This window comes from Stegostoma tigrinum, chromosome 2 (genome assembly GCF_030684315.1).
Source record: "Stegostoma tigrinum isolate sSteTig4 chromosome 2, sSteTig4.hap1, whole genome shotgun sequence".
Classification (NCBI taxonomy): Eukaryota; Metazoa; Chordata; class Chondrichthyes; order Orectolobiformes; family Stegostomatidae; genus Stegostoma; species Stegostoma tigrinum.
In genome coordinates this window covers 13,989,968-14,016,981 of record NC_081355.1, presented here as the reverse complement: position 1 = coordinate 14,016,981, position 27,014 = coordinate 13,989,968, and the positions used below count along the sequence as shown (strand labels likewise).

The 27,014-nt window shown below is 40.7% G+C and overlaps 1 protein-coding gene across 3 annotated transcripts; it reads right to left on the bottom strand.

Annotated features, from left to right (window-relative positions):
• On the bottom strand, nt 1–26,031 carry LOC125466281 (leukocyte elastase inhibitor-like). 3 transcript variants are annotated; one of them, XM_048560584.2, is made up of 7 exons: nt 25,803–26,031; nt 21,496–21,674; nt 15,638–15,775; nt 14,652–14,769; nt 13,247–13,389; nt 5,928–6,092; nt 1–2,372 (listed from the first exon to the last, which is right to left on the bottom strand). In XM_048560584.2, the coding sequence occupies exons 1-7, from the start codon at nt 25,837–25,839 to the stop codon at nt 1,968–1,970; spliced, it is 1,185 nt and encodes a 394-aa protein (XP_048416541.1). In that variant the 5' UTR covers nt 25,840–26,031; the 3' UTR covers nt 1–1,967. The 3 variants fall into 3 exon arrangements, with proteins under 3 accessions (XP_048416541.1, XP_048416560.1, XP_048416551.1); XM_048560603.2 differs by lacking the exon at nt 25,803–26,031 and adding an exon at nt 25,673–25,784; XM_048560594.2 differs by lacking the exon at nt 25,803–26,031 and adding an exon at nt 25,461–25,589.
• Nucleotides 26,032–27,014: the final 983 nt, after the last annotated feature.

The window sequence follows — 27,014 nt, the reverse complement described above, 5'->3', positions numbered from 1 at the left end:
GCAAGTTCAAAATGTTTTATTTAGACATCCACTACACTGCATCAGTGATATTTTTTTTAAAAATTGCAGTTTCATGTGTATAGGTTTAGGCTTAAAGAACAAAAACAAAAAAAGTGCTGGAAAAGCTCAGCAGGTCTGGCAGCATCTATGAAGGAGAAAACAGAGTTAATGTTTCGGGTCTGGTGACCCTTCCTCAGAACTGACGATGGCTGGGAAAATGTCAGTTTATATACAGAAAATAGGGAGGTGGGTGGGGTAAGGAATCAACAATAGGACAGAGCCCAAAGAGAGAGTAAGGCAGTTGGATAGATAAAAGGAATTGTTAATGATCAGGCTGGAAGGGTAAAGAGTTGTTAATGCGGACCATTAGTGACTAACAACAGGGGGTGTGTAATGGCAAGCTATGCAGTAACAAGGCCTGGTGTGCAGGGTGTGGGTGCTGGGACATGGCAGCATTAGGCCTGAAAATTATTGAACTCAATAATTGAATCCGGAGGGCTGAAGGTTCCTTAAGCAGAAAATAAGGTGTTGTTCTTCCAGCTTGCGTTGGGCTTCACTGGAACACCACAGCAAGCCAGAGACAGATGTTGGCCAGAGAGCAGGGTGGTACATTAAGCTTAAAGACACTGCATGTAGCAAAAACATCATATATTCTGGCCTGAACTTCAGAAATGTTTCATTCAGGCGTTTAAATGATCTTGCAATGAAATCTCATTCTCTTACATTCGGACACAGCATAGCAAAAGTAATTCATAACATGGAGCACTCTGATCTTTGGAAATTTTTCAAATGTCTGGACAGAAGCAATCATACACATTTTTAGAAGTGTACAAGGCAAATGAGGGAATAGAAAAGGTTAACCCAGGAAACTATCTGCATTTCATATAGTGAGTAGGATATGGGGATGTAGGTACAAACCACATTATTAAAAAAAGGCAAGTTATAAATGATTCACAAACTGAACAGAATTTGAAGCAGACTTCAGATAGTAAAGTCAGAAGTCAAATCATTTACAAAATCCTTAAGTACTGAAATGGGTTTTGGGTGTGGTCAAGAGAGAGGAATCATGTGCCTGGATGAATGAAGGCACTGTAATTACTGTTGGGGCAACAAAGTTAAAGGATCAACTCCTTATTTTAGTCCTCGTGTTATATCACAAAGACAGATGAAGGAAGAAAGGGCTCCTTTGTTCCAAAATGCCTCGACAAATGGTTTACAAAAAGCTTTTTTTACAACCCGATCTCCTTCACTATCATCAACCCATTGATGTCAGTTTTGGTAAGTAAATGTAATTTGCAACCCAATCCTTCCAAATAATGATGATGAGGGGAGATCTTACAGAAACATAAGATTATGAAGGGAATAGATATGGTGGAGGCAGGGAGGTTGTTTCCATTAGCAGGTGGAATGAGGACTAGAGGGCATCACCTCAAAATAAAGGGAAGCAGAGGTAGGGCTGAGATCAGGAGGAACTTCTTCATTCAAAAGGGTCGCGAATCTGCAAAATTCCCTGCCCAGTGAAGCGGTTGAAGCTACCTCGCTGAATGTTTTTAAAAGGCAAGGCTAGATAAATTTTTGAACAGTAAAGGAATTAAGGGTTATGGTGAGTGGGTGGGTAAGTCGAGCTGAATCTCAAAAAGATCAGCCATGATCTTATTGCATGTCAGGGCAGGCTCAAGGGGTCAGATGGCCTCTTCCTGCTCCTTGTTCTTATGTTCTCAAGTAAGACCTATTTCTATACTTCTATTTAGCTACAGAAGTGTTTAAGAAATTAAAGTACATTCAATAATTAAAAAGCATTTTATCCCATCCTATCTCTCCCAGCTAGCATTAATCTGTGCTCTCTTGTAAATCTCTGGACTGTCAAAAGCTTTGGATTTGGAAAACCATTTGCAACGATGTCATCCAACCAGTCTGAGCATTGTTGGATGGCAACAGCTGCGGGTCGAGGGGGTTCAGTATGTTCTTTAAGGCGAGGACAGCCTTCCGAAGAACAAAATGTTGCGTGTCTTATTGTGCCTGATGAAGAACAGAAATGGGTGGTCAGCCACAAACTCAAATGTAATCATCGCACAACGCAACATAACGACAGCTGCTGTAGCAGCGGCTGCCTCCGTGCCCTCCTCATTAACTTCTACAAAAGCTTTATGAACAACCTTCGACAAAACCAGATCATTTTTCTCAGTCATCCCAGAGAAGTTAGATTTTGAATCACTGAAAGCATCTGGCATTCCCATGTCAGTAAGTGTTGCTTTAAGATCATATGTCTCCTCCAGCTTGAATTTTGGCAGCACAACTTTTACTTCCGCATTATCCATCTTTTCTGGGTTGGTCCAATCCATCAGATTATCAAAGGTGAGTTGACTCTGAAGCTAAAAACAAAAGCAAAAAAATCCATGTGTTAAAATATCTATGCGTGGCAATCTTTATACAGAACGTTGAGAACAAAATGCCCCTATCAACTAATATTCTGAGCGATGCCATGCGTCCATCTCTGTTGCCTGTATCTGTAACCTTACTTGGGGGGATTTATTCTATCAAAAAACTTCCATAATTTTGAAGACAACCATTAGGTCACCCTTTAGCATCTCCCTTCACTCTTTATCCTCAACTCAAGCCCAGGATAAAAAGAACCATGTCAATGATTTCCTGATATATACACCTATGAGTTTCTGACAGAATTCTTGGAAATCTCCTGCCGACCCTCTCCATTCCTACATATCCATTGTATAACATGACAACCAGAATTACACACTTTATTCTCAAGGTTTGATACTAGTCCAACATAAAACTTTCCCACTTTTTATATAATCCCTCTAGAAATAAAGGTCAGTTTTGCTTTACTTGTGGACTGACCTTTGAGGGATGGACATCAAAGAGGAGTCTGGACTCCTGCGTTTAGCAGCACAATCGATTTTTATTCAGAGATCTTCTAACATGGAGCATGGCAGAGGTTCCTGGAAGTGTCCACTGAACACTCCCAGTCATGTACAGCATTTTTGTCCACATTACATGCAACATATTTTGCCATGAACCCCACATCTATACATCTAATCCTGTAAACACACGATCAATGATGGACATCTTTACAGACAGCCCTAGATTCGCCATGATCTCACAATGTTTACCTGACATTGTTACCTTCTAGCCTTGGGATCTCTCAACATACCCCACTAATTTACATTCCAATATTAACAGTTCTACTCTCGGACATTTGCCAGACTTGCTTATAACTAAGAAATGTATGAATTCTGTTATTCATTGTATTCATTGCTATACTTAATTAAATGCTGTTTCTCATTGTATATTACCCTGATCACGGAAGATTAAAAAGATGCTAATTCTTACTAATTGCAATAAAATTCATAACATCAGTTCTAATATAAAATTGGTTATATATAAAGGTATACGGTTACACCCAATGTTAGAATCTTTAAGTCAACAAGACAGGAGTAGCTTCTGTCCCAGCTGACCTTGTGAAGTTAGGTAAGCACTCACCCTCTACTTTGTAGCTGAAACTATGATTCCTTCTATTCACATGCTGTCTAGAAGTGAGCTTTAAACAGGAGGTTGCTTTCAGATGAAACTTACCGTCCCTACTCTAAATATTTCTACACTAACTTTTTAAAATTGATAATACAACATCTATTCAAATTCCATTTGTAAGACTGAAACTCTAACACTTTCACAGCTCAGAAAGCTTGTCCAAACTTCTAAAGGTTTTACAAAAAAAATTCGTTTCCCTTTTACCTTAACATTTGTCTCTGTTCTTCCTCCATGTATTCATTTAAGCTGTCTTCATCATTATTATTTAGGTTTGTTTATTTATGTTAGACCAGAAGACATAGGAGCAGAAATTATACCATTCGGCCCATTGTATCTGCTCCACCATTCAATCTTGGCTGATAACATCTTCAACCCCATCCTCCTGCTTTCTCCCCATAACCCTTGAACACCTTGATAATCAAGAACCTACCTATCTCAATCTTAAATGTACTCAATGAGCTGGCCTGCACAGCCTTCTGTGCAAGTGAATTCCATAGATTCACCATTCTCTGATTGAAGAAGTTTCTCCTTATCTCTGTTCTAAAAGGTCTTCCCTTTATTCTAAGGCTGTACCATCAGGTCCTAGACTCTCCTACCAATGGAAGCATCTTCCCAACAACCATTTTGTCCAGGTCATTCAGTATTCTGAAACTTACAATTAGATCCACCCTCATCCTTTTAAACTGCAATGATATAGTCCCAGAGTTCTCAAAATGTTCCTCATAATGTTAAGTTGAGAAGCTGCCACTGTTCACATTCTCAAAGTCAGTCTGGTGCCCATGAAAAGTTATCAGTTTTCCCCATTTGTCATTCAGTTCCCCTCTCCGATGAAATGAGACTCCTTTCCACTATCCATAGCCCTTTGTTTACCCAAATTCGGCCAAATTTCTTGAGCATCAAGTGTAGAGAGAATTCCTTAATTTCGCAATACTCAATAACTGAAGAGTCTTTATTATTGTGGGATCAGGCATCTCCTTAAATTCTTGCTAAACTACAAAGTTCAGGCTGTCTTTTCTTATTCTCAGAGACATCACTGTCTTCACTTATGATTAGATTAGATTAGACTCCCTAGTGTGGAAGCAGGCCCTTCGGCCCAACAAGTCCACACAGCTCCTTGAAGCATCCCACCCAGTCCCATCCGCCTATAACCCACACACCCCTGAGCACTAAGGGCAATTTAGCATCTCAACCTAATGCTGAATTATAGAAGCTTTTTCTGACACTACCATTTTAAAATGGTCCAATTTCCATTGCAGTTTATTTTACACTGAGGAATCTGCAAAATATTTTACTGTCTTGTGTTCCTTCGTTAATGTAATTGGCACCACAAACCAAACACCTTGTTTTTTTAAATTAACTTATAGGATGTGAGTGATTCTGACTGGACCAACATTTCTTGCCCATCCTAGTTGCTCTGGAGAATGTGGTGGTGAGCTGCCTTCTAGAGCTACAGCATTCCCCTCAGTGTAGGTACAACTGTGACAAGGTTTGACTGTACTTTTAGCCTAATAATGAACGTAAACATTAGAGAAAAATGTCAATCATTGAACTAAAGGTGAAGGTTTCCCTTAGATGTTGTCATAGATTCTGCATAATTGTCCTGGAGGGTATTTTTAAAAAGTCATTTTAAGCACTGGAGTGAAAATGTCTAGTGTAATACAAACTCTTGTCAAGCTGCAGACATTTTATTCTCTGGAATTATTCCTAACGCATTGCATTCCTCACTCTAGAGAAATGGAGGGAAACATTTAGATTCAAAACAACATTTTGATAGATGGTCAGCCATTTACTTATGGTTTGTTGACAAAAGTGCTGCACAAGACGACTGGTGAAATTCTGCTCGTGTTATAACAAGTCAGGTTTGTTCATACCAGAACCAGCAAGCAATTTGCCCAAACGCTGGATGGATTTAAATGCACACACATCATGCCTGCAAAGTCAAGCTTCCCTTTTCACAAATAATTCAGTCAATGCATTTTAAACGCAATCATAAACTATTTAAACAGGTTCGTTTAATTAAAAGCAAAATGCTGCAGATGCTGGAAATCTGAAACCAACACTAGAAGCACAGCAGGTCTGGCAGCAAACGAGGAGGGAGCATTAACGTTCGGAGTCCAATTATGACTTCTTCAGAACTAACTGGACTTGATAGGTTGACTGTTTCTCTTGCCACGGACAGTGCCAGACTTGCTGAGTTTCACCCACAGATTCCTTGTTTGAATTTTACTTCCATTTACTCGTGAGATTTATATTCATTGTTTGGATTCCTTTTTGGGTGAGACATGCTGAATTAATCTTTTTCTCCCCCTGTTCCCCCCTTAATGGTTTAGTTTCCTTGGAATAACTTGAAGCATTGTTTCATGTTAAAGCTTACAACTTACGTTTTCCAGTCCACTAAAGTTGTCATCAATATCTGGCAACAGGATGACCATACTCAGCTCATTTTGAACATAGGGGAGCTCAAGTATCTTTGTTTTAAATTCATGAATGTATGCCATGTTGAACTTGGCTTTTTGCCACATCATTTGCACTGGTTTTGTTTCATTCTGCAAGTAAACAAGACTATTAGTGAAACTAGACAGCACCATTTATCCAGAATGGAAAATAATTCCGAGGGAAGGAGGTTTCAAAATGAAGCTCTCTTTCACAAAGCAACACAATCTGTTCAGAGAGCTTTCAGATATTGATCGCTTCTTGACATTAGTGTGGTATATGACCCCTACAATCTCTACTTCAACTGAAGTTGCACTAGCACAGAACTTCAGGAGCAAACAGGCCACGCACAAACAAAATGCTCCCTTGAGAAATGCACAGCCGCGTGCAAGTATTGAAGAGAACATACAATCTAACAAGCTGGCCACATTCACCAAAAGAGAAATTAGAGAGAACATCTGCTGTGGCACAAGACAAAAATAAGACAGTAACATTTAGGAGCAGAAGTCTATTTGGCTCATCGAGCCCACTATACCATTCAAGGACTTTATGGCTGATGTGATAATCCTCAATGCCACTTTCCTGCTTTCTCCCCGTGACCTGCGAGTCCCTTTTGATTAGAAATCTGAGTGACAAATGTAATCAGCAACACAACCAAACCAACTTAACCAACTTACTCTGTGGTTAAGTATTCCACAGATTCACCACCCTGCCAGCTGACACCTAACTGGAGCCTTCAACAGTTTTAGCAAGACCTCCCTATTTTTATAAAAATTGAAAAGAACTGCAGATGCTGGAAATCAAACAAAAACAGAAATTGCTGGAAAAGCTCAGCAGATTTGGCAGCATCTGGCTTCTGAGAAAGGGTCACTGGACTTGAAACGTTAGCTGATTTCTCTCCCTGGATCATGCCAGATCTGCTGAGTTTTTCCAGCAATTTCTGTTTTTGTCCTCATTTTTATACACCATTCCCTTTGAAATACAGGCTAACATTCCTTAGATTGCCAATCTAACATTTACCTTCCCTATAACCTTCTGAACTCAGACATTAGCTTTTTGAGATTCGTGCACTTGGTCCCCCAAAATTCCTCTGTGTCACAGATTTCTGCAGTCTGTCCTCAAGTAAATAATATTCAATTCTTCCTTTCTTTCTGCCAAAGTTCATAACCTCACATTTTCACATGTTATATTCCATCTGCCAAGTATTTTCCCACTCACTTAGCTGGCCTACATCACTCTGTAGATTCAGAACATCCTCACCACTTTCCTTCCCACCTAATCTTGTCATCTGCAAACTTGGTGATGGTCCACTGTTTTTCCTCATCCAAGAGAGTAATTAATGCAAAGTAACTGTGGTCTGAGCACTCACCCCTGTGGCACTCCATTAGGTTCAGGTTGTTATCCCGAGAATACCATCTTTATCCCAATTCTGCCTTCTATTAAATAGCGAATCCTCTATCTGTTATAGCATATGCCGCCAACACCATGGTTTCTTATCATATGTAGCCTTATGTGTAGTACCTTATCAAATGTTTTTTGAAAATCCAAATATATAACATCAACTGGTTCCCCCTTATCTGTCTTGCTTGTTACCTCTTCAAAAGAGCTGTCGAGATTGATTTCCCCTTCATGAAGCCATGTTGTCTCAGCTTGCTTATGTTATATATTGCTAAATCTCTATTTCATCCTTTACAGGATATAACATTTTCCCAATAACAGATATTAAGCGAACTGGCCAAAGTCACCTGTTTTTTGATTTCTTCCCATTACAAATAAATTTTGCTAACCTGCCTCCCCCCTCTCTTTAGCCAACACAAATGTAGTATTTTTGGTATGCTGTTTGTGTCCACTACAGTGAAGGATAATGCAAAGTATTTGTTCAATTCCTTTGCCATTTCCTGGCTGCTCTGTATTTCTCTAAGAGTCCTGTTGCCTCTTTTCTTTCTATATATTTAAGGAAGTGCTTACTGTCTGTTTTTAATGTTACTTGCTAATTAACCCTTAAATTTAATTTCTCATCCTTTTAAAATGCAGAAAGACTTTCCCAATCCACTGATTTACTATTGACCTTTACCACAATGTATGTTTTTCAATTTGATTTGATACAGTCTTCTACTTTCCTGGTTAATCATGGTCAATTCATCCCCTTCCTAGAATCTTTGTTCCCCACTAGGGTATATCTTTGCTGCGAGTCATTGCTTTGTTTTGGAAAGCACATTTCCCACTGTTCATCAACTGCATCTTCTGCTAAACTCCTTAGCCAGCCCATTCCAGCCAACTCATACAGTTATAGTGTCATAGAGCTATACAGCATGGAAACCGATCATTTGGTCCAACATGTCCATCCCAACCAGATATCCTAAATTAAATCTAATCCCATTTACCAGCATTTAATCCTTATCCCTCTAAATCCTTCCTATTCAGATAGGCATCCAGGTGCCTCTTGAATTTTGTAATTGTACCAGCCTCCACCACTTCCTCTGGCAGTACATTCCAATGCAAACACCGCCCTGAGTGAAAACGTTGTTTCGCGGGTCCCTTTTAAATCTTTCCCCTCTCATCATAAAGCTATGCCCTCTAGTTTTGCACTCCCCCACCACTATTCAACTTATCCATGCCCCTCGTGATTTTATAAACCTCGAAGGTCACCCCTCAGCCTCCAATGCTCCAAGGAAAACAGCCACAGGCTTTTCAGCCTCTCCCTATAACTCAAACCCTCTAACCCTGGCAACATCTTTGCAAATCTTTTCTGAGCTTTTTCAAGTTTCACAACATGCTTCCTATAGCACCAAGACCAGAACTGACTGCAGTATTCCAAAAGTAGCCTGACCAATGTCCTGTACAGCCACAACATGACTTCCCAACTCCTATCAACAATGCACTGACCAATCAAAGCAAGTATGCCAAATGGCTTCTTCACTATCCTATCTACCCGTGACTCCGCTTTCAAGGAACTTCCAAGGTTTGTTTTTTAAATTCAGCAACACTCCCCAGGGCCTTACCATCAAGTATATAAATCCTGCCCTAATTTGCCTTTCCAAATGCGGCACCTCATGTTTATCTAAATTAAAGTCAATCTGCCACTACTTGGCCCATTGTACTCGAGGTAACTTCCATCACTGTCCACTACACTTCCAATTTTGGTGTCACCTACAAACTTAATGATACCTCCTACGTTCACATCCAAATCATTTATATAAATGACGAAAAGCAGTGGACCCAGCACTGATCCTTGTGGCACACTGCTGGCAATGGGCCTCCGGTCTGAAAAGCAACTCCCCACCACCTCCCTGTCTTCTACCTTCGAGCCAGTTCTGTATCCAAACAGCTAGTTCTCCTTGTATTCCATGTGATCTAACCTTGCTACCTCAAGAAAACTTGAACTCCTTACCGAAGCACAGAAATCACTTCCATCACTCTGCCCTCAATTCTCTTCATCATTTCTTCAAAAGAAAATTCAATCAAGTTAGAGAGACATGATTTCCCACATACAAAGCCATGTTGACTATCCCTAATCAGTCCTTGCCTTTCCAAATACATGCAAATCCCGTCCCTCAGGATTCCCTCCAACAACCAGCCCACCACCGATGTCAGGCTCACCAGTCTACAATTTCTTGGCTTTTCCATACCACTTTCTTTAAATAGTGGCACCATGTTAGCCAATCTCCAGTCTTCCAGCACCTCACCCACAGCTATCAATGATACAAATATCTCAGCAGGGGCCCAGAAATGATTTCCCTAGTTCCAACACAGTTTTAGTTTACAGCCAACCAGGCCCCTGGAATTTGTCCACTTTTGTGTGTTTTAACAAGTCCAGCATCTCCTCCTCTGTAATATGGACATTTTACAAGATGTCGCTATCTGTTTTCCCTCGTTCTGTATCTTCCATATCCTTCTTTATAGTAAACACTGTTGCAACCTGTTCTCATTCCCATTAATTACTTTTATTTAAGTTTCACATAGTTGTTTCTGATCCAAGTCTCTCCCTCTCAAACTGAATGCTAAATTCTACTATACTGCGGTCACTATTTTTAAGAAGATCTTTTAATTTTGAGATTAATTAAACCTACCTCATTACACATCACCAGCTCAAAAATAGCCCAATTTCTGACTTAAACATCATCATATTAATCTAAGGAACTATCCCATATATGCTGTGAACTCTCTCTCATGGAAACCTCTGCCAATTTGATATTCCTACTTTACAAGAAGATTAAAGTCACCTATAAATTAATCTATTGCCTCCTTTATATCAGCTCATTTTAGGATTTATTTGCTTTTACAGAACAGCTACTGTGAGGGGACCTCTAGATTACTCCCAGCGTCTTCTTCCCCATCCATATGGTTTCTACATTATCATTTGCAAGATCATTTCTTGCCAGTGCACTAATTATATTGCTTGCCAACAAAGCCAACCCACCACTCTTCCCTTCTTGCCTCTCTGTCCTTTTGAAAGGTCACTTATACCAAAGTATTTAGCTTTGATCTCCTTGGAACCATGTCTCCCTACTCAGAATAATACCATATTCATAAACTTCTATTGTGCTGTTAATTTATTTTGAGATTTTAAAATATCAAAAGTTCAGACCAATTTAAAGCTAGAATAAGGATCAACATTCTCTTACTCTAGACTTTTCTGTACTTGTCCATTACATTTCAAGGTCCAACATTCTCTTTACCTCTGCTGTTTCTAGGTACTCTCCATTTCAAAACACACTCGTTTTTTTGGTCCAAGTTGGATGATCTGACTTGTATTCAAATTCATCTAACACAGTTTTTCTCAATTTAGTTTGATCTGTTATTTCATGATCCATATTTATTCTAGTTATTGTACAGCCTTATCACTGATATTTGTAAACTCTAAATCTTTATTGCATTTTCAAAGTCATTAATCAATAGGTGGTAAATACTTGATTCCACTCAACACCACCAGCCACTTCCTTCCAACAGGCCCACATACTCAATAATTCAGGGTAAAATGTGGATGTCAGTACTGCTGATTTGTATTCAATACGGGAACAACGATAGCCTGGGATGCACAAAGAGGCCAGATTTTGAAAAGATGGAAGGTTATTTTTGGATAAAGATGGAAAGAAAGGGGTGAGGCTTCAGAATAATTTTAAAACTATTTTTCAAAATAAGGGCATAGTTGGAACAGGGAGCCAATGTGGGTCAGCAGGCACAAGGGTGCCAGGTAAATGACTTGGAGAGAGATGGCACGCAGATAGCAGAACCTTGGATTAGCTCAAACGTAAGCAGTCACTAAAAAAGTTGCATCAAACATGAAACGGTAATGAGGAAAGTTAGATAGATTTGCAACAGTAATGCCAGAGGACTGAAAATCCATTCATTCTGTAATGCTGCTAGCTGCTAAACCATTCATTCCAAAAATCTAACTTTGGATATCATTGATGAGCCAAAATTTAAATAAATTTTGTGAAGGCCGCTTTCTCCAAAGTCAACCACAACATTCACATCACAGCATGAAATAAAGTCATCATGCTGAATTTACTCCAGCAGAGTTAGTGTGAAAGGCTCAGTGTCAAATTTTAGTTCAATAACATTCCTTGTGTGTTCCTTTAAATCTGGCCTCTTTGTGCATCCCAGGCTAACGTTGTTCCCCAGTTGAATATAACTCAGCAGCACTGACATCCACATTTCACCCTGAATTATTTTACCCCTGACTTGTGGAGTATGTGGGCCAATTGGAAGGAAGTTGCTGGTGGTGCGTGTGTGGAATCAAGTATTCAACATGCATTTGCACACTGTTCTGGAAAGGTGCTTGGAAGTTGTCACAGTTAACTCTCTGTATAATTTTACGAAGTATCATAACGATAAGTTTTGCTCAGGTTATTTCGAAGCAAGTTAGACCTTGCAATCCTTTCCCTCACTAAAATAACATGGCACTTTGTGGATGTGCTGAAAACATAAATTCAGGGGCTTAACAGGGTAAATGCTTTAGGGAGGTTTCCATTCATGGGTGAAACCTGTAACTAGGGCCAAATTGTAAAGATAAGGGAGCTCCCATTTAAGGTGAGGGCGGAAGAGGAATCTCGGCATATTATGAAATAGAAACATTTGAATCGCCAAAGGAAGCAATTGCCCCCAAGTTTGTACAGGCATAATCACATCATGTGGTTACCCACACCAAATTAGAATAATTAGGTGACTTTGTTTGTGCTGGTCAAAAACAATGGGCCAAAAGGCCTTTTTCATCTGTGCTGCGGATCTCTAGGTCTCAAAAAGTGACTGCAGCGATTCAAGGTGATAGCTCACCACAAATCATTTCAGAGCAGCTGGAGATGGACAATAAATGCTGGCCCAGCCAGTGATGCCCGTATCTCATGAGTGAATTTAATCAAAAAAGGGCTAAAGGAAGGATGTTGTGAAGCTCGAAAGGATTCAGAGAAGATTTACATGGATGTTGCCGGAGCTGGAGAGTTTGAGCTTTAGGGAGAGGCTGAATAGATTGGGGCTGTTTTCCTTGGATCATCGGAGGCTGAAGGATTACCTTATTGGATGTTTATAAAATCACAAGAGGCAAGAATAGGATGAATGGCCGAGGTCTTTACCCCAGCCTAGTAGGGTCCAAAACTAAAAGGGTAAGATTTAAAGTTAAGGGGGAAAGATTTCAAAGGGACCAAAGGCAAATTTTCATGCAGAGCGTGGCGTATGGAATGAGCTGCCAGAGGAAGCTGTAGTGATTGTACAACTACAACATTTCAAAAGATTTCTGGATGGGTAGAAGAACAGGAAAGGGTTAAGAGGGATATGGGCCAAATGCTAGCAAATGGGACTAGATTAATTTAGGATGTCTGGTTGGAGTGAGTGGTCTGTTTCCATGCTTTACAGCTCTATGATTACTTGGTTTTGGAATTTTCTTCCACAGACAGCAGTGACAGCTGGCTCATTAGTTAGGCCGAGTTAGAAGATTTATGATTGATGATGATTTGGTGGTGGAAGGAGGAACACAAATGGGAGCAAGCAGACAAGGCTACAATCAGGTCAGAAATGATTGTGTTAAGTGGCAGAACAAACTAGAGAGCTGAATGGCCTCTTCTTATTGCTTATGTTAACTGTATAAAATTGCATCGTTCGCACTGGCCCAGCTAAGGGTGGCATATACAGTTAGGTACATTTACATCATGAAGGACAGGAACTTAAGTTATAGTCAGCATAAGAGCAACATTCTTCAGGACTTCCAATTCAAGTTTTAGCTGACCAAGCAGTGGATAAGCCACTATTCAAACTTTCTCTCCCATTTTACCTGGTTTATGCGGAATTGTCCTTCTTGTGTGTTTTTCTCATCAAATTTTCGTTCCCAGTTTCCTTTAAAGTAAATGGCATTCACAAGGACAAGCTTTGTCGAGTTGTCAATAGTGCCTTTGCTTAACAAATTCATGATCTTGCCTGGAGGATATTGGAGAAAGAAACACACTTACAGGTGAAGGATCAAATGAAGAGGGGGAAAAAAAGAGGCCAAGTCCACACTAAATGGCAAACTAAAGACTTATATGTTGCAAAGTGTAGAACATTCGACTGGGCATCCTGAAACCAGACACTTGATACATTTCTAATGGTGGCTGTGATTGCATTTCAAATGGGACCTTTTTGGGAAGCATTGGCCATTTGAACTACCTATCATTACCATTACTGTTCATGCAAGATGATGACGAGGATTTCACAGATATGCAGCAAAGTGGGACTCCAAGCCACGTGGTGATATCAGTTCAGACATAAGGAGGTAAATTTGAAGGAATACTTTGCAAAAAAAAAAGGAATGAGAGGTGGTGAGGCTATTCCAGAGATTAGATCCCAAGCAACTAAGACACAACCACCACAGGTGGACTGATTGAGATCAGTGACATTCAAGAGACCAAATTTAGAGGAGCACAGATCTCTCAAGAGGGGCTGTGCAGCAGGAAGGTTATAGGAGTAAATAAAGACAAGATCATGGAAGGAATTGAAAACAAGGATAATTTTCATTTAAAGAAAACAGAGATTGGCTCCCAGTCAAACAATATAAATCAGGAAGCACCTGGACAATGTGGGAACTGGATGCAAGTATTGGACCCCCTGAGGATTACAGATGTACCAGGCAGACTGTGCGTTGCAGTCAAAAGTCTGGAAGCAGCAGCAAAAGCTTAAATAAGGGCTTCAACAAATTAACTGAGACATGGATGAAGTTATGGAGTTGGAAATTGAGTGCCCACAGCAACAATACGGAATGTGGCAGGAAATTTGAAAAACAGCCTGGTTTAAATTGCAGATGGTTGAGAGAATTTAACAAAGAAAAAAAACACAGAAGTGACAGCTGGTTAACTGAACTTATTTAAAAGCTGAGTTAGAGAGATTTAGGATTGATGGTGATTTGGTTGGTGAAGAGGGCATGTACAAGTGGAAAAGTGGAACATGCAAAAAAGGCTACAATCAGATCAGAAATCATCTTAGTGAATGGCACAACAGACTTGAGAACCATATGGTAGCAAGGGAAAGAGGTTGGGAGCAGGGAGTGAAAAAGTAAGTTTAGTCTTCCCAATATTTAAAAATAGAGAAGATTCCTGTTTATCAGGACACAATCTATTATGTTAACATGGGGAAGTAAAGCAGCAAGGTAGAGCTGGAAGGACCTTCCACTTCTTCATTTGGAAGAATTACTCAGCAGCACTTGCCTTCAGTTTGTGCTTCAGTCCAGGAGTTGATCTGTTGTCTGACTTCTTCAGCTGCCTTAACAAAATCCACAGCGGCTAATTCTGCCTCGTAATATTTCAGAGTAGACTTAAGGAAATTCTGGAGGGTTAACAGGCAACACATCAAAGATAACCTAGTTTGTTAATATTCCACTGTAAGAACATTAATTTTACAAGCGGAACAAAGTAACAATGCAGTTTTAGGGGAGGGGTGGAGCAAGGGAAGGAGATGGACAAATACATTTCTTCTAGCCCCCAGCCCACGCTCATCCCAGGCAAACGATGTTCGTGGTTTACTACAGACAAATCACAAACTTCAACTTTATACAAAAGACTACGTTGAAATGTTGGGCAAGTCACGAAAGTGCTTACCAACTCCACAAAAGACCAAATGAATGCAGATTGAAAAAGGTAATAATTAGTGTGCAGCGTACAGTTTAGAGTAATCACTCCCTTCACAAAGTAATTCTGAAGGTTAGACAGTTAATCTTATGCACAAAAAAAACACCCTCGTCTCTTACTATTTTTATAGTTTTCTCCATCAGCACATTAAAGTGACAACAGCATTTTAATGCTGCTGGAGAAAGAAATACATGAAACATCAGTAACATCATTAATCAAGATAACGCACAAGATTACCAAATATCCAAGGGAGCTAACAAAGCAGAAAAAGGAATGCTGATTGGTTGGTAAGTCGACCAAAGCAGAGCAGGCTGTTTGACCATGCTAAGGAAAAGACAACATCACAAGTCCATTTGCAACTAAGTTTCAAAAAGGCAATAAATCAGAATCAGGAACTTGATTGGACTCTCCTTTGCAAAGTCTAAGGACTAAAAAGTAATTATGTGACTCCTAATAACACTGTCTTTGAAAATAAAAATGACTACCAGTCTTGGTATTTTGCTGGTCTGAGCAATTCTGTCCTACTGGACTTGATGCACCAGCTGAGTTTTACCCCCCCAGTTTACCGAAAGAAAGTTGTAGCTCTTCTCTCCATAGAGGCGATTGGCTAGCTTCAACACATAATTTTCATTTGGCTTGTTGATTGCAGCTTGAAGTTTCTGAAATTCAGAATGAAGGTCTTGTACCTTGTCAAAAGCAAGTACCTGAAAGATTTAGAGAAAGAAGCAACAAAAAGGTTTAGAAACTAATCTAATTTTACAGAGAATTCCAGCTCTAAACTGGGGAAACCAGACCAGGTCTTTTGAGAAATTATACCAAAAGGACACCAAATTGATTCCAAGTGATTTCTTGTTCAACAAACAACTTCTGCATCAATTCATTTTAATTTTTTTTATATTTAGACACATTCATTCTTCTGCTAATTGGTTTGGACAGAGCTCCTGTATATCACAAGGTTTCTTATGTTATATGACGTGTAGTTAAATCTAACTTTGAGATATGCTAATATGACAGGAAGTATTGCAACGTCATACAATCTGGCACTCCGAAATAAAAACAAAGAATGTTGCAGCCAGTTGAAAAAGGTAATGGGGGGGTGCAGGGGCAGACACTGGACTGCTGGAAAGTGAGGCTTGTGAAGTAGCAATAGGGAACAAAGAAAGAAGAACGGAATTTTTTTTTCTTTATTTCATGTCATGTCCGGGATGAGGGCGTCGCTGGTTGGGCAGCATTTATTCCCCATCCCTAATTACCCAGAGGGCAGTTGAGTGTCAAACATGTCACAGTTGGTGTGGAGTCACATGTAGGCCAGACCAGGTAAGGATGTCCTTCCTTAAAAAGGACAATACTGAACCAAATGGGTTTTTCCAACAATCGGCAATGGATTCATGGTCATTATTAGATTCTTAAATACAGATATTTTCCTCAATTCAGATTCCACCATCCGCCACGGCAGGATTTGAATCTGGGCCCCCAGAATGTTAGCTGGGTCTCTGGACTAACAGTCCAGTGATAATACCACTAGGCCATCACCTTCCCCACCGCCTTACGCACTAAAGACCATCAGTCTTTGTGGAGGAAAACATCAGTAGCACACTGGAAACTCAAGAGAGTCAGGGGGTAAAGGGGAGCATAGTGGCCATTGCCAACAAGAACTTTCTGGTGAAGCTGAAAGCTCTAAAGGTGGTTAAATCACCCAGACCAGATGGTCTACACTCCTGGATCCAAAGGTGATAACGGAGGAAATTGTGGAGGCATTTCAGGAATCACTCTAGTCAGGGTGGGTTACAGAGGACTATGAAACGGCTAATGTAACATCTCTGTTAAAGAAAGAAGGGAGGTAGAGGATGGGAAACTTATAGCTGGTTAGCCTGACCGCACTCATTGGTAAGATTTTAGAGTTCTTTATGAAGTATGAGATTTTGGAGTACTTGAAAGTGCATAGTAAAACAGGGCTGAGTCAGCATGACTTTATCAAGGAGAGGTCATTCATAATAAATCTGTTAGCATTCTTTAAGAAGGTAATGAGTGAGTTAGACAAAGGGGACCCAGTGGACATAATCCATTTGGGTCAGAAGGCCTTTGACTAAGTCCCACACAGGAGGCTGCTAAATAAGAGCTCATGGTGTTAGGAGCAAGGTACTGGTGTGGATAGACGATTGGCTGACTGGCAGAAGGCGGGAAGTGGGGATAAAAGGGTCTTATTCAAGATGGCAGCCAGTGACTAGTGGAGTTTGGCAGGCGTACATGTTGGGACTACAACTATTCATGCTAGGTATTAATGAAATGGATGAAGGAAACAAGAGCATTGTTGCTAAGTTTGCAGATGACACAAAGCTAGGTGGAGGGATAGGAAGTGGGGAGGCTGAAGAAGGACTCAGACATGTTAGGAGGGTGGATGGAGAAGCGGCAGATGGAATACGATGTGGGAAAGTGTCAGGTTAAGCATTTTGATAGGAAGAAGCAGCATGGACTATTTTCTCAGAGATAGTAGGAACTGCCGATGCTGGAGAATCTGAGAGAACAAGGTGTAGAGCAGGATGAACACAGCAGACCAAGCAGCAGAGGAACAGGAAAGCTGACGTTTTCGGTCTGGACCCTTCTTCAGATTTTCTTTTTTGTAAATTCATAAGATTGGGGTGGGGTGGCAGTAAGGAGTAAATAATGGGTGGAGACAAAGTCCAAAAGAAGGAGATGAGAACAGTCGGACATACAGAGGTGTGGATAACAATCAGCCTGGAAAAATGAATAGCTACTAATGGGGACTATTTGTAGCAAACAATGGGGTGTCTGTAATAGTAGACCATGTAATAAGACCCAGCAGCGGTTGGGGTAAGCACACAGGGCAAAATGGCTCAAGACCTAAAATTGTTGAACATGATACTGAGTCCAGAAGGCTGCAGAGTTCCCAAATGGAAAATAAGGTGCTGTTTGTCCGGCTTACACTGAGCTGTGCTGCAGTAAGCCTGAGACAGAGACATTGGCCAGGGAACAGGGTTGTGTATAGAAATGGCAGGCAACTGGAAGCTCAGGGTCTTTTTTTAACAGGCAGAATGTAACAGTTCTGAAAAAGTGGTCACCCAGTCTACACGTCATTTCCTCAAAGTAGAAGAGACCACATTGTGAGCAGCGAATGCAGGAGACAAGATTTTTTGTGAAGTGCTGCTTGACCTGAAAGGTGTGTTTGGCCCCTTGAATACTGAAGAGGGAGGAAGTAAACAGGCAGGTGTTACACAGTCTGCGGTTGCAGGGTAAAGTGCCATGGGGCTGTGGCAATGGTGGTGGGGCTGTGGCAATGGTGGTGGTGGCGTGGCTAGGGTTGTTGGAGTGAAGGAGGAGTGTGGCAGGATGTCCCGGTTGGACGGTCCTTATGGAAGACTGACAGGGGAGGTGAGGGGATTCTATGTCTGATGGTGGCATCCTGCTGGAGGTGGCACAAATAGTAGCTAATGATCCTCTGGATGTGGATGCTGGTGGGATGATAGGTGAGAACAAGGGCGAGCCAATCACTTGTTGAGGGAGGGAAGAGAGGGGGCGAGGGCTGAAGTGCAGGAGCTGTGTCAGATCCAGCTAAGGGCCCTGTCAACAACTGTGCTGGAGAATCCTCAGTTGAGGAAAGTGGTGGTCATTTAGGAGGCCCCCTTTTTGAAGTTGGCATCATGAGAACAGGTGCAGAGGAACCGAGAGAATGGAATAGAGTCTTTACAGAGAGGAGGGTGTCAGGACATATAGTCAAGGTAACTGTGGAATTTGGTTGATTTGTAGTGAAGACTGGTGGTCAGCCTATCGCCAGAAATGAAAACAGATAGGCCAGGCGAAGGTGATAGTCGGGTTGCTACACAAATTGGAGAGGTAGACTGCAGGGGTGTGGAAGCTGGCCCTTTTGCTTTTAGGTGTAAATTCAAAACAAAAGCCAGATAAACAAGGTTCTCAAGGTGTAAAAGTGATTGAGGCAACTACAAACCCCACACCCCTGGTTAGATTTTAAATAGAGTGTTACATATGGAGATAGAGAGGCTGATCACAAGCCATAAAATGAGACAGATGTCCTATCCCTGCTTCTTACACCAATACACTGGACACCAGAAAAGGACCAGAGACATAGGGAGCTCAAGATTAGTCTGTCCTGATTGTAGTATCAGCAACAGCAAGGCAACAGGTCACATTTCACCACATCAGAAATTGCAAAATGTTAGGAACTAGCAAAGTAATAGCCTTTGTTGCAACAGCAAGCCAAGCAGCTTATCTGGACAGCAACATACGATTCAGATCTATGGTCAGTTGTTTACTTCCACAATTAAAAAATGCAATACAAGGTCAACATAACTTCCATATTTGGAATTTATAAATGGAATGCATTATTAACTAACAGATAGGGAGGCAGCATGTGCCTATGTTTTTGCACAGCATAATGCAATTGAGTTATTATGCTGAATTCACATTTGTTTTTAGCTTTGCTAATGCTGTTCTAAAGACTGCAATGCAGAGTTGACACTCATCACAAAACATTTAATTCATTTTATGTGCCAAGCCCACATTAGATCACGTGTTAAAAGCTGCTGTTATTCTAAATGACTGCATTGCTGATTACACAGAAACTCATCTTCCATTAATCAACCCAGTTAGGCAGTCCCAAAGGTTGTTGAAAGACAAAGAAATACTCAAGATAAAAAAAAACATCATTACAGTTTTAAATTGTCAAACTTTAATTTTTTTTAAAAAAAAACCACTATTTTTGTTGCTATCGGTTAAGACTGCACATCACAGTGTGGAAAATTGTTTTTTTTTGTTACAACGTGACTCAAATCGTGTGAGCAAAAAGAAACAATTTTAACTAAAGCCATCCACACATAGTTGAATTTTTTTAAAAAAAGCTCTTTCTGTTGAATGATCAGCTTTGTCATTGCAATCTATTGCTCAAACAGACCGCATGGTAAGATTATGTTCAATTCTTACCTTCCCTTATGACAAAGCTCAGCAGATTAGTTTATCTGATCACTGATGTTGCATTTACTTGGACAATGACAGCTGTTCTCTGAAGGCCTGAGCCTGGCAAAAAGATCCTAAAGACACATTACATCTTTAAAACACAAACAACTTCTTCCCCCCTCTCCATTCTGTGAGTTTCTTATAATTATTTTTTCAGCAAATGTCAGCACAGTAAAGTTACAATGATCTTTTGGCAATCAGATTCAGAGAAGGTTTCATCAACTTCAGAACTAATTTACAAAATTAAATCACTACACTGAATGAACATTCCACCTGTTTCTTATTTCCTGCTAATTCTAGACGGTTGTCTTACTTAGTTTTCTGTCCTATTTGTAAACACACCATTTTTATATTAGAAACCATCAATCTGTGCAACAGACCTTCACCGCTGTTGAAGAAAACCATACAGGTACCATTCAATGGAGCTAATGATCTTCTGAAATACAACTTCATACAACCAGGCAACTGATTTCTCCTTTGCTGACAAAAATAAAACGAAGCCAGGAGGGAGAAAAAAGACAGGTGTCTTGTAATCATCTGAAATGTATTGTCTGAAAGGGCAGTGGAATCAAATTCAACCGCAACTTTAAGACGGCTGTATAGATAAATTACTTTTAGAAATGGACTACAGGACATGCTGGGGAGTGGCACCAAAAGGTGCTTTTTTTAAAAAAAACAGGTCACATAGCCAAGGTAGCCCAAACAGTCCCTGCTCATGCAGGCTCATTCTCTATGATTCTATGACTGCTACCAAAGTCACAGATGGAGAGAGAAAACAGATGAGTGCAGCAATATGATAAAAGATAGAATCACTTGCTACAACCAGCATTAATTTCTTATTTGTTTTTCATAGGTAAGCATATTGTCTGTTCAGTTTAGAAGTCCAAAAGGGGAATAAAGAGGGTGCATACAGGATTTGTAATTGCAATACAAAAATGTATGGACATATATATCAGGAAAGGATGAACAGATTGGCTCGGTATTCTCTTTGTGGTGGAAGAATGACTTGTCATGAGTTATTTACAATAATGAATGTTTTTTTGATAGAATGGACACACAGATAACATCTATATCTTGAGGGCAAGAGCAGAACTAGAGGTCACCTGTTAAGACGCAGTCACGCAGCAACCCAAAAAGGAACTCAGAAAATGTAATGTATTCCCCTAAGAGTGGTGAGAAATGGAACTCACCACCAAAGGAAGTGGCTGAGTTGACGAATCTAAAAGCATTTAGGAGAAAGCTACACCATCATTTGAAGAGAATGGAAATAGAGGGGATACAAGGACAGATTCAAATGAGGAAAGTTCAAAGTGGGCTCAAATGGAGCATGAGCATTGACAACGGTCTGATTGGGTCAACTGGTTTGTTCCTGCACCAGGTATCCTCTCCCAATAAAAGCATACCTTTAATATTGCAATTATCATGATACACCCACCTCAGCCATCTGAGTGGCCGTGTTTCCTTTAGCACCAAGATACACCATGGCCAGAGCAGCTGATATACTCAATGGAGATACAAAGATGTTGCCATTTTTGTTAATTTTATCCAACTGTTTGAAGAGATCAAGAGCAAACTTGGCATTTGAAGCACTCAGAAGATCCATTTCTGATGTATCTAGAGGAGGAGGAGAAAAGAAAAATATTGAATTGCAGTTTGTTCTGCTTCACCTTCCAAGCAGCGTTAGAAATGACACTTTGTCGAAATGCCAGTCATTTGGGATTTGCTCGAGTTCCAAGGGTAGGGAAAGCTTTAAATTTTTTAAATTGCAAAAACATGCTTTAATTTGTTAAATATACTCATCGTTAAGTACATATAAATGTTCTAAATCAGATCTGTAAAATCTTTGCACAGGAAAAAACTGCATTGGAATTTTAACATTTCTCAGAACTTCTCTGCAATTACAAAATACAAAGGTGTTTCCTACTTAAAGCAGCTAATTATCTATGTTCACCAATTGGGCCTGACAACAGAACAGACCTCCGTTATGGTTTGGCAGAAAGACCTTAGACAGCAGTCTTTAACCACTGTGCCCTGGCAGCAGCTGCCTTAAGCTTTAATGCGTCCCTCGACACATAATCCTGGACCTTGGAACGTGCCAGACTGCAACACTCAGTTGAGGTCAACTCGTCATACTGGAAGATCAATGGGTTTGGGCAAACAAGAGAGTGTCTTTCATCGACTTGATGGTCTTCCAGGCACTTTCGACGTTTGCCTTGGTGGGTGCCCTGGGAAACAGCAAAGTCCTCTGTCATGGAGGTGCTCGGGCCAAACCTTAATAAATACTACTGCAACTCTCTTTCGATCATCCTTGCAAAGGCACATTCCAGAAGGAGATCTGTACACAAGATTCACATCTCAGCTACTTCAAGGGCGGTGTGCTGTGGCGCACACAGAGACTGAGCATGCATGATGGACCTAACGGTTAGCTGGTGCTTGTTAGAATATTCTGGTGATGAGGTATTCTGCCAAATGACTGACAGTCTGCTCAGGGTATCAGGAATCCACCCTCTCCTTTTCTCACAGGGCTTTAAGGACATTACGTGCTGACCACTTCCTGAAGGACTGATGGTCAAAGGTGTTTCTCTTTGCAAATTTTTCCACAAGGGAAAAGTGACCTGGAACAGTCCAAACACTTAGGAGCATTCTGCGTAAACAAGGCTCAACCCATCCTTTGCAATACCACGGACAGGTAGAACCTCAGTACACAGTGACACTTGGTATTTGTGCTCAGTGCTTGCTGAGTAGATAGGTTGATTAAATTCTGAGCTAACAGTCTACTTTTTGCGGGTGGGGGGGTGAACAGGTGGAAGCGACTGTGAGCAGCATTGTAATGTTTCAGAAGCAGTGTTCCAGTTTTGCATTATAATGGAGTGACAACAGATTTCAGAAGCAAAGAGTGTGACCAGAAATTTCACCAAATGTAATACCTTAGTAATCTCAAAATCATGATGTCTGCAATTATTACATTAGCATATACAGTAACACATTCTTGGAACACAATTTCCTTGAAAGTGTGTATTGTATTGCTTCATGCAGAATGAAAAAAAGTCACTAAAACCTGAAAGAGTTGCTTTTATATGCACCAGCCCCTCAACTGAAACGGCAGCAATTGCAAATTTCCTGCACGAGCTAACTTTCTCACTTTTTGCAGGAATACCGTCAAAACTCCAGTTGGCTCAGGCTCTAGTTTCCATTGTTTTCCCGGCCAACCTCCGACACTGCACCCAAAACAAATTTAAACTAACTCACAACTCTGCAGTCCATATCCTCACTCACACCGAGTGCCCCATCATCCCAGGCCTTACTGACTTATAATGATCAGAATGGGCTGATCACCAGTCTCCACTATAAATCAACCAACTTCCACAGTTACCCTAAATACATTAGAGGGTGAGTTAGACTTTTTTTGATCAAATGAGGGAATCAAGAATTATGCGGCAAGTAGCAAAACAGAGTGGAGGCCACAAACAGATAAACTTCAATCTGAGTGAATGGTGGACTTGAGGGGCCAAGTGGCCCACTTCAAATCCAATTTACATCTTGTTCCAATAGCACCTCCATGTTAAAATTCTCCTCTTTGCCTTCTAACCAATACTTCAAGTGTAATTAGGGATGGGCAATAAATACTGGCTGAGCCAGTGACACCCATATCCTGCAAAAGAATCCTTCCATAAATTCCTTCCATGACCACACCCCTCCTTATCTAAATTCATTTTTCCCCCAGTTCTGCAACCTTTAGATTTCTTCACTCCTCCCATTTTAATTGTCTTATCTCTGACGGTTCTGAACACCACCTCCTTAAAATCCTACTTCTGACTGCCTGATTTAATACTGTGTGTGATTGGTGCCAAAATTTCTTTGAGTACGCATTGCAAAGGTGCGTCGGACTGGAAGATAAATACAAAATTATTATCCCACTTCATGCAACATTATGGTGACCATACCAAAAGATCAGCAAGGATAAAGGATTAATGCATTTACCCATGACTAAGTAATGGTAGTCAGTAAAATAATTTAATTGCACTTGCAGGCTAAGAATGCATGACACTTTTTTTTCCCAATACTGACAACACATACTTTTGAAGGTATAAACTGAAGACATGATAATCACAGAACTTGGATGTCAAAATGCCACTGCAGCTGCAGAATTACCACAGGTTTGAAAGAAATCCTTCTGAACATTCTGTTTTTCTCCTGTCCTCACTGCAACACATTCAAATCAGCTTTCCAGTGAAACTTAACTTACAATAAAAGGTCACTATTACAGCAATGTACCAGCCAATACTACATTGTTACAGAAAAAAAAACCAACAAGGACATTCCAAACTCAACAACTGCAATGAAATGAATACTGTATAATATGACTATTGTTCATACAATGCCTGATTCACAACCATTGAAGTTCAACCATTCTGATTACATTATATTCCACAATTCCTCAAACGGTTTTCAAAGGTTAGTTGAGCTTTGACTTTAGTGTCAACAATAGTCACAGAGCACAGAAACAGACCCTTTCGCCAACCCGTACGTGCCAACCAGACATTCCAATCTCACCTAGTCCCATTTACTGGCATTTGGCCCATATTCCTCTAAACCTTCCTATTCATATACCCATCCGAATGCCTTTTAAATGTTATAATTGTACCAGCATCTCCCACTTCCTCTGGCAGCTCATTTCACACACGTACCACCCTCTGCTTTAATTAAAGTTTTATGGCTACGGCTCAAACAAAATCTTAAATCTGCATCGTTTTGGAGAAAGATTTCAGGAACTTTAGATTCCGATGTATCACACACAAAGTGGTTTTGTGAGCAAATAGGCACAAGCCTATTTCTCCTCATGTAATAGATTACTGCAATTAAAAAAACTTTACTTATAGTATGCATAGTTATGGTAGAGAAGGTTAATCTGGGCTTGTATAATAATAACTGTAAGAATTCTCAATTAAAACTGGACCCAAATGGAAATAAACAGTGGTTAGTATCCCAGCGCAAGGCAGGTTGACGAATTAAGCTTGAGGGATGCTAAAGGTTTCAATGAAAAGTGTTCAGTGGCTTTTCAGGTCGAATCAACAGGTGGTATAGGCATTAGGTCATTCCAGAGAATGAATAAGGAACACTACAGCCAAACCCAGACTCTGTTCCCTTTCACTCAATGAGTCGGCATTGAAGCATTCAAAAGGACTAGGAAAATGAATCACTCAGTCGCGGGTGTGGTTACGTTGTTCTAAGATTACAGGAGGCAGAACAGTTATGATGGTCAGATGACTGAACTATTCATTGTCAAGGCCTGGCCTAACAAGCTAGAGAAATCCCGGCGCACCGAACATTTTTAACTCCCTGAATTCGACCCAGCTGTAAGAACCAGGTTAACAAATAGTAGAGAGTAATTTAAACTACCATAGACTACATCCAATTATAGCATCAACAGCCAAACCAAAAGAGGGAGAGAAATGTTCAGGAAAAGGCTGTTAGCTTGTTTCTGCATTCTCGATGCATTGAACGCCAGCTGAAGATCGGCTTTTGCAATGGCTAAACGCTATCCCCTCCCACGCGGTCTGTGTGATAACAGAAGTTACTCCTGGCTGAAGCACAGCAGCGGACGGACCCACCCGAGTAGCGACTAAGCCAGCGGGAGCCGCAGTGCTCGCGTTCACTGAGTGTTGTTGCTGGGTTGTGATAGAGGACAGCACTAGCGAAGCAACAGCAGTACAAATACCAGCTGATAGTAAGCATACTCACTATGGCGTGACTGGCAGCACAAGAAAGACACGAGCATAACATCAGCTCGGCTACGGTCCCTCCTACTTTATTGAGTCCTGACAAGGCGGGCCCTGACAACCTTGGCGTATGACGGTGTGGATGGGAGGGGTGAAGGTCCAACCTTAACGCTCCTTCCTTTTCAACACTGTTTCACCTCAATGCTCCATTAGGATCGCTTCACAAGAAACGAAGTGCAGCATTATCACTGCAGCAAGGTCTGGCCGGGTCAGTGGGGAGAAAGCGGACTTAACATTACGAGTCCGGTGCCTCAATGTTCTTGATCGGAAGCAAAATCGGAAATGTCGAGTTTTCGCAGAAATAACTTTTTTGTATCTGATTTCCAGCATCTTGCGGTTCTTTGTTCTGTTCTTATTCTCTACCTTAACAAGAGCCCATTGAGATCACAGCTGTCAACCTTTTCTTAATAAAATAAAAACCGGAAAGAACTGCGGTTGCTATTAAATCAAAAACAAAAATAGAAGTTGCTGGAAAAGCTGACCAGGTCTGGCAGCATCAGTGGAGAGTAAACAGAGTTAACGTTTCAGTTCCAGTGACCCTTCCACAGAACTGCATTTTAAGATTGCTTTTAATCAACCTCTTCAGTTTCCTGATGGTGATAATAGATGAACAAAATATCACGGGTGATTTTGGTGACGGGAAGAAAAAAAAACTGTTTAGTTGTGTGTAAGAATGCTTTTGGATACAGAGGGGAAAAAAATATCCTCCAGTCCCATGAGGCTTGGGTTCAAGCCCCACTTTCCCCAGAGGGGCATCATAATATCTCTGAACTGGCTGATTGGGAGGAAAAATCTACAAGATTCTCAGGAGAAACAAACACAAGAAACTGTGGATGCTGCAAATCTGAAACGCAAATTTCGTGGGGGGGGAGGAATTCAGCAGGTCTCACACAATCTGTTGAGAGAAAACAGTCCAGTGATCTTTCTTCAGAACCAAATGTACTAAGCCTCTTCGAGAAATTGACAGTGGTAGGTGTCAATAAGGTTGTTTCCACTTGTGGAACTGTCCAGGACCGAAGGGTATGAGGTCAAGATTAAAGGGTCGCACATTTTAAAAGTAAATCAACCTCTTCAAACAGGTTATATGAGTGCTACATTCTTTCATGGAGTGTGGGTTTGGAACCCTGATCTTCTGTCCCAGTGGTAGGGATGCTACCATTCCATTAAAGACCCC